The 13,739-nt window shown below is 55.4% G+C and overlaps 2 protein-coding genes across 2 annotated transcripts in view; one reads left to right on the top strand and one right to left on the bottom strand.

Moving 5' to 3' along the window:
- The window catches only part of CROCC (ciliary rootlet coiled-coil, rootletin), a 94,052-nt gene that overhangs the window by 65,786 nt on the left and 14,527 nt on the right, over positions 1-13,739 (top strand). The gene's annotated exons all lie outside the window — the stretch shown is intronic.
- Positions 426-11,818, bottom strand: LOC136370682 (protein-arginine deiminase type-2-like). Its single transcript, XM_066334209.1, has 16 exons — positions 11,657-11,818; positions 9,683-9,869; positions 9,536-9,605; positions 9,336-9,397; positions 9,139-9,256; positions 8,475-8,600; positions 6,593-6,771; positions 6,303-6,406; positions 6,106-6,217; positions 5,926-6,033; positions 3,601-3,752; positions 3,075-3,219; positions 2,207-2,300; positions 1,515-1,600; positions 1,268-1,396; positions 426-756 (listed from the first exon to the last, which is right to left on the bottom strand). Exons 1-16 carry the CDS (start codon positions 11,761-11,763, stop codon positions 523-525), a joined length of 2,013 nt encoding a protein of 670 aa, XP_066190306.1. The 5' UTR covers positions 11,764-11,818; the 3' UTR covers positions 426-522.

Below are 13,739 nucleotides of genomic sequence, written 5' to 3'. Positions count from 1 at the left end.
TAAGGACACTGGAGTAAGCAGAAGATACACAGGAGATTGAGGCCTGGAAAGCTGGGGATTCCCAATTGAAAAAGATGAGAAAAGGATGATAAAAGAACTAAAGAATGTGGCCCGGCTTAGCATGAGGAGTGAGAAATCCATAACCAATAGCAGACAGAATGCTAATCAATGAAGAGAATTAATAGAACCCATGACCAGTAATTTCTTTCTAAAAATATGTAAATAAATAAAAACATTTTGTATTCATGTGGAGGCTGGAGCTCTGCCAGCCACACGCAAACCCTGGCTAAGAATATAGTAATGTCTGACTCGCCAACACTACAAGAACAGTGTTAGGAGACAGTTTTGGAGTCCTTTCACCCTTCTGAGTGCTTCCCTCCCAGTTATCCCCCACAATTATTTAATCCCCCAGCTTTTTCCTCACAGCAAATTCATTTATTAAGTGAATCGCAAGCAACACACGCTGAGGGCAAAGACGGAGGAAGGAGGAGGACGAAGAAGAGGAAGGAAGAGGAGACCTGGTTAGGGCATGAAGTGCCACCACTTGAAGGCGAAGGGGCGGCGCTGGACGCTGGTGCCGCAGCGCACCTCGCCCAGGCTGCCGTGGTACGAGGACACGTCCTCCAGGAAGCGGCAGCACAGCCCCAGCGGCTCCAGCAGCGCGCGGATCCGCCGCTCCAGGCAGCACTCGCCCCCCGCCACCGGGCCGAACGGCTTGGGGATGCCCAGGTCCCGGGCCAGGACCGTCATGGTGACCTGCGGGGAGACACCGGTGGTGTTGGGATGGATGAAGCCGAAGGAAAGATGTACGTCGCTCTCCTCCACGCGACTCAGCACCGGTTTTTGCAGCTGTCTCCCTCAGGATTCCCAATCCAACAGATTTCCCCCTTTTTTATCATTAAAGCATGCCTCACCCATTGTAATTTCACCACTCTTTTTCAAAACCCCACTGCAAGCATAAGAAAGCCACCAAGCTGTGACAGACCTGTGGTTATCCATGCCTGTCTGGATATACTTCCTTTCTCTAGGCACCTGGCAGATTTTTTTGGGAATACTTTGGGGAAAATGTGCCTCTCACCTTGATATTTCACCACTTTGGAAGGGTTTTGCCTCAAAACCCCAAAGCTATGAAGCTGTGTTAGACCTGTGTCTATCTGGAGATGTTTCTCTTTTCTAGACACCTGATTTTTCTTTTTCAGGAAAACTGTGGGGACTCATCCTAGCTGACTGAGCTGGTTTTTGGGGAGGGTGGGAACCCCCCTCATACCGTGTTGGGGAAGTACGGCACAGCTTTCCCCTGCTTGTCCAGCTTGAAGAGGGCCGGCAGGTCGATGATGTCCTCCTCCAGCAAGCCCAGCTCCTTCTTGAGGATATCCCTGTTCCAGTCGATGCAGCGCTGCAGGGATGGAGCAGAGCAGAGAGGGGCCCAAGTTCCCCCTCTCCCAGAAGGGTTTGTGCCACGCTGCCATGGTCACTGCCAGAACTCAGCTGTGACCCCGAGTGTCTGGGATTACCTGGACGTACTGGTTCTGCTGTGCCAGGACCTCGTTGGAGAGGACCTTGTTGATGGTGACGCGTTTGGTGTCTGTCCCCGAGTACCCTAAACACGCAAAGTGCCCTCAAAATGAAGCAGCGCTGGCAGGAGCCTGGCTTGAGGTGGGGTATAGATATGGAAAAAGCCCCCAAAATCCCAGTTTCCTGAGGCTAGGGTCAAAGCTTGGGAAGCTGAGGAGATGAAATCTCTGCCCGTTGGAAAGAGCATTGGAAAAGTCCTGTCATCCATCCTCCTGCCCATGGGAATCCGCTGAATTTCCGCAGAGCATCCCCTTCCATGGGGTCACCCCTGGTCTGGGGACAGCTGGGTTCCCCCCGAGGAACCCTTGGACATACAGAGACCTTCTCCCAACCCCGCCACGGATCAAAATCACAATGAAAGGGGAAGAAAACCCAGTGCTGATCTGGGGGACATGAGACCTGCCAGTTGTCCTGCTCTGTTCTGGAGCTCTGCTGGCATTTCCACAGACTCCATCCTGGGCAGCAAACATCCCCTCCACGCAGAGGTCTTTATCCCTCCCATCCCACTCGCTTTCCCGAAATAGGGCCGGAGGAGGCCGGGGGCGGCAGGCAGGCATCCTGCTGAAGGACACCCAGCAGGGAAAATGTCCCCGCGTGGCCCCGGCTGTGCCACTGAGCGCTGTCCCCTTGCCTTTGAACATGGTGGCTTCTCCCTGTCCCTCCTTCTGCTTCTCACGGAAGAGCCGGTAGCAGGCGGCCGGACTGGCCAGCAGCATCCGGAATCGCTGCGGGAACACGGCTGCGGTCAGCTGCAGCCCTGCAGGGCCACAGGGACTCACTCCTGCAAAAACCTGAGCTGAAACTCTTAAAATCGGGTGTCTTTGCTGTGATCTAGTGCCTTGTGTAAGCCGTGGAGTGTTTGTGGGTCTAAATATTGCTTTTTTGAGCCATCCAGGCCAAGGCTCGGTTTCCCTGAGGGAAAAATTTATGTGAGAAGCAGCCAAAGCCATGATAGAGGGAAGAGAAATGTTCTGAAAACATATGGGCATAAATATTCCTTTTTTTTTTTTTTGATCCATCCTGGTCAAGGCTTGGTTTCCCTGAGGGAAGAATCAGTGTCAGAAGCAGGGAAAACCATGAAAGAGGGAAGAAAAATGTTCTGAAAATATGTGAGCATGAATATTCCTTATTTTTTTAACCATCCTGGTCAAGGCTCAATTTCCCTGAGGGAAAAATCCAAGTCAGAAGCAAGAATAGCCATGAGAGAGGGAAGAGAATTGTTCTGAAAATTTCTGGGAGATGCTGTAAACTGTAAACCCCCAGGAATCTTAAGGCTGGGATTTTTTGGATACCCTTGCAGGCTTTTTTCCCTTCTATTTTTGTGCATTAATAACCTAGCAAACCCCATTTTTTGTGCTCAGATGTCTCATTTTAGGGTGGGGAACGAAACCCAAGCAAACACTGGCTGGGGATGCCAAAGAAACAAACTCTGGGGTTTTCCCAGCGGGATTGGTGTCCCACAGGAGGAACCCTGGGGCAGCACGGAGGGTCTGGGGTACCTTTTTGTCAGAGGTGGGGACAAAGGTGACAAATTCGTTGATGTTGCCCACGGCCAGCCAGTCGGAGTAGAGCTCCACGGGGGCCTGGACGCGCTGGGCGTAGAGGAAATCTCGCACCAGCCTGGTCATCCTGCGGCCTGCGGGTCTGGGGGAAAATTCCCATCAGCATCTGCCTGGGCACTTGGATGGGGGGATATTCCCATCAGCATCTGCCTGGGCACTTGGATGGGGGGATAGTCCTATCAACATCTGCCTGGATATTCAGATTATTCTGTTATTCCCATCAACATCTGCCTGGATACTTAGATTGGGGGGAATATTCCCATCAACATCTGCCTGGACACTTGGATTGGGGAGAATATTCCCATCAACATCTGCCTGGATACTTGGATATAAATTCCCACCCTGCTCAGGCAGTGTCTGATTAACCCAATTAACTTGATTTTGGTGACATTTCAGGGCGCCTCTTGAGGCTTTGCTCCCAAATCCATGTTTTTCCCAAATCTGTGTTTCTCCCCTCTCTTACGCAGGGAAGCTGCTGCCGATGAGGATCCTTCCCAAGGGATACTCCTTGCCAGCCACGCACACAGGTGGGCTGACCTCCACGTTCCCAAAGGAGTCCAGGCTGGCCACAGCTTCAAAGACAGGCTCCTTGTGCACGTAGCCAAAATCGGGGCCCTGGGAAAAGAGGAACTCCCCTGTTGCTCCCAAGGTTTTATCCTGCTGTGGGGTGGGTGAGGGCAGCGGCAATGAGGGCACAGGGAAGGCAGGAGGAGAAAGGTCTCGGGGTCACGGAGGTGCAGGAATAACTGGGACAAGCTGGGAGCAGAGCCCAGGCTTGGAGCTGAGGCCTGATCTCCCCTATTATCCCACAGCCAAGGTTTAAGTGACCACATTAAGGAGGACCAGATCTCCTCTGTTCTCCTGCAGCCAAGGTTTAAGTGTCCAAATTAAGCCAAGGTTTAAATATCTACATTATGCAGGACCAGATCTCCTCTGTTCTCCCCAGCCAAGGTTTAAGTGTCCACATTAAGCCAAGGTTTAAGTGTCCACATTAAGCCAAGGTTTAAGTGTCCACATTAAGCTAATTAGGCAGCCCCTGAGTGAAGCTCCTGGCTGCCTCTGGGAGTGAAGTGAACTCCAGCCCCTCAGGGTGACACTGCCCTGGGCTAAGAGCCACCCCAAGGGCTGCACCACACTTAAATCCTGCTTAAGAGCTGATTTCCAGGACTTAATGTATCTGGGATTGGAGAAGCTGTGCAGGGGTAATTAGCACTCAGCTGTGTGCCAAAGCCTAAGGGATTGTTAAAAACAGGAGGAAAACGGCAGGGATAGGACCAAAATCCCAGTTTCCTCACTCTCTGGCTGGATTCAACATGGGCCTGGAGCGCACGGCAGCCCCTGGGATGAGATCAGGTGTCCATGAGATTCGAGTTAAATCCCAGCCACTTATCAGGGTTGGGTTTCCACAGGGATAACCCAAATATACAGGTCGGGAAAAGTGAGCAGGGAGACCTCTCTGCTTCCACCCAGAAATTCCCTTTTTAAACCAAGGGTGTTTGGAGATGCTGGGATAGAGGGAGCACAGCTTCCCTGAGGCTCCCTGTGCATTTCTGGGATGCATTTTTGGGGGATGGCTGGGATCAGATCCCTTTTTCTCTGGGTGCTGAGGGAGGGCCTGAGCACCAACCACCTGCTCCTGACTCATTTCAGTTTAATAAAACCATGGAGCCCGCCCGGTTTCAACTGTCAGGGCTCTGGTTCATCCCAGGTTTGCGGGTCACATCCAAGTCCTATCAGTTCCACACTGATTTTGAGGGGATAATTCCCTCCCGTCTCCTTTTACCCTGGCATGGGCTTCCAGGGGCTCAGGGCTTGACCCGTTCCCGTGGCGTCGGGCTAAGTATTCCTAGCTGGAAAATGAGATTGGAAAGGTCGGGCTGGGGATTAGGGCAGGCTTCAAAGGAGAAATTGGAGGATAATGTGTTAGCAGCTCCCAAGGCTGAAATTGCTGCCCTAAATACAAGGCAGAGCAATTCCTAAAGAGGGCAGATCCGTGTGGCCGCCCGGCGGATTCGCTGGATGAATCTGGAACTGGATGTTCTCATGCCAGGCATGAGAAACGATGGATTTCAGCACTCCCAAAAGCCCCCAGCTTTCCTCTAGGAGACAAAAGCTGGGATTTGTCCTCCTCTCCCATTCCTGCTGGGGCTGATGCTGCTCCCGCACCCAGCTGGGAGTTGGGGACAGCAACTCCATGGCTGTCTGGGGGTGTCCTGCCCTTTCCCCATGGGGGTGTCTCCAAGGGATCACCCAATCCAGGTCTTTTCCATGCTGGGCTCTCCCAAAACGCCCCATCCCAGGCTTGCCCTGGCCCTTTGGCCAAGGAGCCCACAGGGATGTTTCTGGTGCTGGCTGCATCCTGTTCTTTTCTGAGGGAGTAAACTGACGCTCTCCTGCTTCCCTTCCCTCTCCCACTCGGAAGCTGCTGGATATTCCCAGGCACGGAGGAGGAAAGGAAAAGGCAGCCCATCCCTGGGATGCCTGGGGGAAGAAATCCCATCCCAGAGTCTGGCAGGAGCCTTTCATTCCCAGGGGCATTGGCTCCTCCTTTCCCTCCTGGACTGGAGGTTTTCTGGAGGGCTGGGATGTGGGTGAGGCTGGATGAGGGATGAGGGGGCGAGGCTGGAGGTGGGTGGGAGCCAATCTCCATGTGGAGCTGTTCCGCTCTCATTTTCCAGGCAATTCCGTGCATGGAGCCGAGGACAAGGAGGATTTTGGAAATGGGAACGTGGGAAGGGCATGAACTCTGGGAGCTGCTCTGCAGGGAATGCAGGGAACCTTCTCTCACCAGCAGCTCCTTGACGGGGAGTTGCTCCATCCCTCTCTCCCGAGGGGAGTCCAGCACCACCGGGAAGCTCTTGTGGGGGGCGTGGGTGTAGCCAAGCTCGATCTCATCCTGAGGAAAGAAGTAAATCCCATGTGGGGCACCAGCAGGGAAAGGTTTTCCCGGTTTTTGGAGCCCCCCTACCTGCATCCAGCGGTCTCCGCGGTTGATATAGCCGAAGCAAACCTTCAGCTTGCAGCCGGCCTTGGCCACCAGGCTCTGGATCTCTTTGGTGAACAGGTAGTTGTCCTTCATGCTGGAGGAAAGGATGGGAAGGATGGAAATTCCCTGTTCCCAGCCCAGCCCCAGGACTGGTAGGGCTGGGGAAGCACCACCTGTACCTGCACACGAAGAGGTTCACCGGGGCCAGGGTGTTGGGGGTCATGATCCACGGGGCCACCCGGAACACCACGGTGTCCGTGAAGATCGGCGAGTGGGGGATGCCCTGAGGGAGCCACGCAGAAATCAGGGATGTTGCCCACACCATTCCCCCCAAACACCCTCCCCTGGGGTAATTTTGGGATCGGTTAATGGGATCGCTCTCCATTCCGGCACCATCCCAATCTCCTGGGTGCAGCCTGCCACCTGCCCCATTCCCAGGAGTTCCTGGGAGTTCCCCGGAGTTCCCGACCTCAGTCAGCGGCTCCAGGAGGCTGACGTGGATGGACACCAGCCCAGAGAAGGTCTCGTCGGGGAAGCGCAGCCCCTCCACGAAGAAGTGGAGCTCGGCGGCCCCGCCGGGGTAGGGCACGGTGTGGAACAGCTTCCTGCGGCCCAGCACCTGCACATAGCGCTGCCCAAAGAAGGGATCTGCCGGGGGAACGGGAAAATGGGGAAATCCCCAGGTTTATTGAGATTCATGGCTGTTTCCTTGGGATTCATGGCTGTTTCCTCTGGCAAGGAGCTCCCCTGCTCCCTCTGTGCTTGAGGAAATGGCTGGGTTTCCACAGGGATAACCCAAATATACAGGTCGGGAAAAGTGAGCAGGGAGACCTTTCTGCTTCCACCCAGAAATTCCCTTTTTAAACCAAGGGTGTTTGGAGATGCTGGGGTAGAAGGAGCATAGCTTTCCCTGAGGCTCCCTGTGCATTTCTGGGATGCATTTTCGGGGGATGGCTGGGATCAGATCCCTCAGATCTCTGAGGAGATCCAGCTGTGAGAGGCACCTTGAAGCAGGAGTTCAGGGAGTTGGAATTTTGTTGTGGACAAGAGGGAGGAGGGGAAATGTCACTGGCCAGCATTTCTTTGGATGGAGCAGCCCTTGGGAAGGGGTTCTCATGGAGATTCTGCTTCTCCACAAGAGGACAATGTCCCCGATTCCCTCTGCATGGAGGGATGAGCCTGAGCTCCTCCACAGCACATTCCTGGCTGGGTGAGGGATTTCATTCCCAGAAAATAAATCCCGGTGCCCACAGTGAGGAATCAGGAGGGGGTTGCTCTGGAGCTTGCTGCCAGCACAGGTAGAGCAGCTGGGTGACCCTCAGTCCTGCTGGAAGCTGGGAATTATTGCATTTTCTGAAAAACATCCTAATTCATCTCTCTATTTATCTTTATTTTTAAAGGAAATTATTCAAATTTCTGAAAAATATCCCAATTTATCTCTTTACCCTCTCTTTGTTTAACCCACCAGGAGTAAGAACCACTGGGGCAGCAGGAATCACAAAGAGAAATCAAAAAATGGAGGAAAAAAACAAAGAAACCCAAACCACATGAAGCTTGCAGCAGTGAGCTCTGTTTCCCAGCAGTTCCTGAGATTTATTCTCTCTCTTTTTACCCCAAAACAAAGCCAGAAGCTGGAATTGCCTGGGCAAGGACAGCCTCATATCCCTGGGCTCTCCTGGGAGCTGGGAGATGGAGCTGAACTCACCCAGCTGGAGGAAGATGAGCCAAAAGCAGCCTCTCTTTCATCATTTTCACTTCCCAATTCTTGCAACTGAGAATTTCGGTTTCAGGGACCCAAACAAATGTTATTTATATTTAAATCCTCCTTTTCTTAAAAACACACCAGACTGTTTGCTGCCCCTCCTTTGCTGCATGGATACATAGGTTTGTGTCACCCTCCCTCTGCTTGTTCGTCCCCAGAGTTTTCCACGGGGTGGAAAAGAGGGAAAAATGAGGGGAAAATGGAGAAGGGACACTGGGGGCATGGTCTGAGGAGCGTGGACAGGACAAGGTCAGAGATGGGAAGGAAAGAGGACCTCAAAACCATACAAAGGAGGAGGAAGGGGAAAATGAAGCAGGAGAAGAGGAGAAAAAGGAAGAGGAGGAAAGGACAGAAGAAGAGGAAGAAGGGGAAAAGGAGGAAGGAGAAAAGGAGAATGGGGAAAAGGAAGACGGGGCAGAGGGGGAAGGGGCGGAGGAAGAACAGGAAGAGGAGGAAGGGGCAGAAAAGGAAGGCAGAGAGAAGGAAGGGGAAGAGGAGAAAGAGGAACAGGAGGAAGAGGAACAGGAGGAAGAGAGAGAGGAAGGGGCAGAGGAGGAAGAGGCAAAGCAGGAGGTGAGGAAGGCCTTACTCTGCACATGGAAGACCCCGACTTTGTCGGCGTCGTTGACAGAAACAGAGAGGATGATTTCGTAGCCCCGGGGCAGGCGCTGGGGCCCCTCTGTCCTCAGCACCATCTGAGCCATGTCCAGCAAATCTGGGGGCAAATGAAACAAATCGGGCGGCATTTTCCATGTTCCCTCCTGGGGTTTGGATCTCCTTCCTGAGAAACCTGCTCTTCCCTCTTGGCACCCTGGCAAACCAGAGCTTGTGCCTCGTGGGCCGTGACCTGAATGCCCTTTTCCCTTCCCTCCTCCCTGCCAGCCCTGGCACGGCCGGTCCGTGACCTCGGGACGCTCTGGGCCCAGCTCCGCGTGGGTTGGGTTTTCCAGGAACGGGTGGGCGGATTCCTGGCTGCCGGCCTCGTGCCTCACCCCGCGCTCCTCTCACCTGTGTGGAGCATCCCTGGCCCACGCCATGCCAGCCCTGGAACCTCAGCCATGCCCCAGCCCTGCCTCCGTGCCCTGCCTGGCTCCAATGAGTTGGCGCGGTGTTAATTCCACAGAAGTTCCCATGTGGGAAGCTTGCTCAGCAGCTGGTTCCTGGGCTGGGTCCTGGGCTGGGTCCCTCTCAGGAAAGGTCACAGAGACGGGGTGATGGGGGTTTTGGGGACAGGGCATTTTGGGGAGCGTTACCTTCCCGGCTGAACACCTGCTCGCTGTCGCAGTCGGAGGGTGGAATGAAGGGGAACTCCTTGTCACAGCTGACCAGCAGGATGGCCCCGTGTCCCTCTGGTCCCCAGGCCCAGCTCGCCTAAAGCACCCCTGGGGCTCAGTGAGCTCAGGATCCACCAAGCACGTACATTTTCTGTGGGGTGGGGAGGCTGGGGTACCTTGTTGGGGCTGTTCTTTTCCACAACTCCATCCCGATCCGCATCCACGTCCAGGGAGATCCCTGTGGGGACAGAGCCGCCTCAGCCCTGGGCACAGTGCGGGGATTGGGTGCCAAACTCCCAGAACCAGCAAACCTGGGTTTGCTGCCCCTGCTCCAGGCACGGGGGGCAGGGGTGGGCTCCTGGAGCTCCGGACTCACCGACGCCAGTGAGGAACACTCCAGCTTGGTTGATGGGCTTCCCTCCCTCTGCGTAAAAGCTGACGGTGACCTGCAAACCCCGAATCCCACACTGGGACAGGATGTTCTCCTCCCGTGGAGGTCCCACTCCCGGGATCTCACTCTCACCTTGTTGTCATTGACCTCGGAGCTGGCCCGGCTCATGCTGAACCTCAGCACCGTCCCCTCGTCCAGTGGCCACCGTGTGCCGGTGCTGGACACGGCCTCGGGCTCGGCGCGGCCGCGGAACAGCACGTCCACGCTGACCCCCTCCGTGTGCTTCACGCCAAAGGCCACGGCCCCGGCGGGGGCCGCCCTGCCGGAAACACCCAGAATTTTCAGGGATTTGCAGGGCCAGCGCGGCGTTCCCACCGGGATTCCTTCCACTGCCCAGAACGCAGCCAAGACCAGGCACGCCGGCGTCTCCACGCTCACCACCAGCACCTTCCAGCCCTGCTCCTGCCTGGGAACTGGAATTACCCCAGGTTCAGGGCTGGTTTGCCCTGTAAGCGTTTGCAGCCATGGCTGTGGGTAAGGATCTGTAATAATTCCAACCAACCTGGGTTCGCACTTCCATGGAGAAATCCCTGTTTCTTTTCCAGCAGGGTGTTTAACAACCCCTCAAAACACCGTGGCTGTCCCTCTCAGAGGCTTTTCCATGGGAAACTCTCATTTTTGGGGGATTTTATCCAGCCCCAAATCTGCCAGTGTTGCCCTGCTCCCAGTCCAATGTGCCCTTGCTCTTCCCCTCTCCTGGCTCGTTTTCCCAAATTTCCCTGCCTTTCCAGGTTATTATTTCTGGGCTCTTGGCCCTGACACCCGAGACCTCACACTGGTCAGGTTTCTCGGATGCCGCTGGTCCCACCAAACCCGCACCCTTGGCAAGGGGGGGAGGAAATCCGAGCGCTCCTTTGCTCCCGCCTGGGTGTTCCTTAAACCCTGAAATTGCTTTTAATTACATTTGGAAAAACTGGTTTGGTTTCCTGGTTCCTTGGATCTGGGGATCCCGCTGGGAAGGGATTTGGCCTGGAGAGGTGCCAGGGGAGTTGGAACTGTGCTGCTTGGCTTGAATATCGAGGCTGGGATTTGCAATGGCAGCATCGACCAGAATTGGGCCTGGAATGAGCTTTTCACATTCTTTTTTCCCTTGGGGAGAAAAATTACCCTGAAATTCAGCATTGGGTTTGTTTTAGGGAAGCGGGGTTGGTGCTGTGGGGATATCCCACTTTCCCAAGGTTTTGGCCATGAGATTTTGTGTTCTTCCCTTATTTTGCAGCCCTTCCCCAGGCTCCTGCTCATTCCTCTACTCTCCAGCAGCTTCCTGAGGTGTCCCTGGATCTGCTGACCCCAGCAGGTCAGACCTGCCATGGGCTGGGGTAAATGCAGGGATAGTCAAAGCTTTCCAGGGATTCCTGCAGCTCTGCAAAGCCAGGGGAGGGTTTTGCCCACAAATTGCATCAAAACAGTGTCGGGGCTGTGGGGTTTGGGAAAGCAGAGGGAAAAACGAGGAGCAGAGATTCCCAGAGGAATAACCAGAAGGGAAAGATGAGGAGAAAGGTAAAGGTGGAGGAGGAAAAGAAATTTTGGGAACCCCACTCATCTGTGGACGTGGGTGTAGCTGCCCAGCCGCTCTGGGGTTTGGGAAAACAGGAGGAAAAGGGAGGAGCAGGGATTCCTTGAGGGATAAACAGGGGGAAAAGCAAGGGGAAATGGGGAGATGGAGGAGGAAAGGAAATGTTGGGGCTCCTCACTTATGGACATTGGCATGCATGTGGCTGCCCAGCAGCTGTAGGGTTTGGGGAAATGGGAGGAAAAAGGAGGAGCAGGAATTTGCAGAAGGAAAAACGAGGAGCAGGGATTCCCAGAGGGGAAAACAGGGTTGAAAGGTGAGGAGAAAGGTGAAGGTGGAAGAGGAAAGGAAGCTTTGTGGGGGTCCCTCTCACCCATGGACATTGGTGTGGATGTGGCTGCCCAGCAGCTGTGGGGTTGGGGAAAACAGGAGGAAAAAGGAGGAGCAGAGATTCTCAAAAAGAAAATCAGGGGAGAAGGTGGAGGAGGAGGGGAGGGGAGGAGGAGGAAGGGAAGTTTTGGGGTCCCTCTCACCCGAAGACGTCGGCGCGAATGTGGCCGCCCAGCACGCACAGGGCCTCGATGCGGTTCCCGTGCTGCAGCCGCAGCGTGCGGGGCCCGCCCGGCATCTCCCCGGCCATGGCACCTGCAGCGGCACCTGCCCCACGGAGCCCTCACGGCCACTGCCGCTCCTTCCCCCGGCCCGGCCTCTCGCCTCCTCCTCCCGGGGCTGGGATGACAATGGGAGCGAGGGGGCGGCTGGGCTGGACCCTCTGGAACCTCTGAAAGTGATCTGGGGGTGGGAGGGATGGACAGGGAGGGACAGACAGAGATGGACGGGGATGGACAGGGAAGGAGAGATGGACAGGGAGGGATGGACAGGGATGGACAGAGTGGGAGGGATGGACGGGGATGGACAGGGAGCGATGGGCAGCGAGGGAGGAGGGCAGCTGGCCGCAGCCTGGCCGGCTCCCAGCCCTGGGCGAGGAGCTCCCCCAGCTGTCACCAGCTCCCGGTCCCTCCTCACCTCCCTGACCCGGCCTGGGATCTCCAAAGCGGATTTGCGGCGTTTTGGGATCTGGCCGCATCCCTGGAGTGCGTTTCACCCTCTCTTTCTGCTCTCTAGGGAAAATCCCTGCCTGCTCCAACTTTCCCGGCCCTGAGGCAAGAGCAGAACTCTCCTTTTTTTTTCCCCTGCTTATTTTCAAAGGGAAACTGGTAGGCAGTGGCTGCTGAAGGGAGCTCGGAGCTGGTTTTGTCACCGCGGGCCGCTCCGGAGCGCGTCAGGAGCAATTCCCGCCCACGCGGGGTTTGCATCGTTTATTAACAGCCAGCTAAATATTCATTTTCCAGCCCAAACTGCTGTCCCAGATTCTGGAAGCCACAAGCAATTAGCGAGCAGCAGCAGAGCTCAGGTGCATGTTCATTATTTCCATCCCTCTCGGGCTTCCCTTTTCCAGCCTCAGCCTCCCTCCGTGGGGATAGATGTTCCTGGAATTTATAGGGATCATCTCCCCTCTGCCATTCCCCCATGGAAAAAGGGGGAATGGGATTTAAAGCCTTTCCAGCCCAAATAATTCCGGGATTGTGCTGAGGAATATCCTGGATGGATATCCAGGCCAGGAGCTGGGAAGTTCAGGGAATGCACGTGGGAATCTGACCTACATCAGGATAATTTCCACTGGAATTGAGATAATTTCCATTGGAATTTGGATGATTTCATTGAAATTGGGATCATTTCATTGGAATTGTGGGGTGGGAAGGGCTGGAAGATCGATGTTCGTGGACTTTTAAGGGATCATCCTCCCCCTGGAATCCCCCCATGGAAAGAGGGGGAATGCGATGGGATTTAAAGCCCTTCCCGCCCAGATAATTCCGGGATTGCATTGAGGATTATCCCGGATGAGCATCCAGGCCGAGAGCTGGGAAGTTTATGGCTGGGAAAATAGGGAATCTGAGTTAATAGGGATCGTTTCCACTGGAACTGGGATAATTTCATTGGAATTCCGTTTTTCCATGGATCTGTCCCGCAGCTATACTGGGATCGGGAGTGATCCCGGTTTATCCCGGGATCTGTTAGCGCGGTTTCCCGGTGAATCCGGGCCGCTCCGAGGATTATCGAGGTTTTTAGCGCCCTGGTCGGATCGGGAGCTGCTCTACCTGAACCTCCTGCTGCCGGGACAGCGCTGCCCGCCCGAATTCCCTGGAGCTGGGAGCAGATCCCGGCCTGGAGTTTGGGAACAGCCCCCGTGCGCCGTTCCCGAGGGTTTTCCCTCGGGGATTTGCTGTCCCCGGGGGCGCGCTTGGGTCCGGGGGTCGTTCCGGCTCCTGCTGCAGGCGCGGAATTGCAGGGAGTGGGAGGAATGTTTCCCCCGGGCCGCCGGGATGACCTTTCACGTTCGGAAGGTGCCAACAGGTGCCGGAATCCGGGATGGACGCGCTGGGGCAGGGCCGGGGCTGTGGGGATGTGTGGGGCAGGGCCGGGGCTGTGGGGAGATGTGTGGGGCAGGGCCGGGGCTGTGGGGAGATGTGTGGGGCAGGGCCGGGGCTGTGGGGATCTGTGGGGCAGGGCCGGGGCTGTGGGGATCTGTGGGGCAGGGCGGGAGCTGTGGGGATG

The sequence above is a fragment of the Sylvia atricapilla genome, chromosome 22, assembly GCF_009819655.1.
Source record: "Sylvia atricapilla isolate bSylAtr1 chromosome 22, bSylAtr1.pri, whole genome shotgun sequence".
Taxonomy (NCBI): Eukaryota; Metazoa; Chordata; class Aves; order Passeriformes; family Sylviidae; genus Sylvia; species Sylvia atricapilla.
Note: the sequence above shows the minus strand (reverse complement) of the source record. Positions and strands in the feature narration are given on the sequence as shown.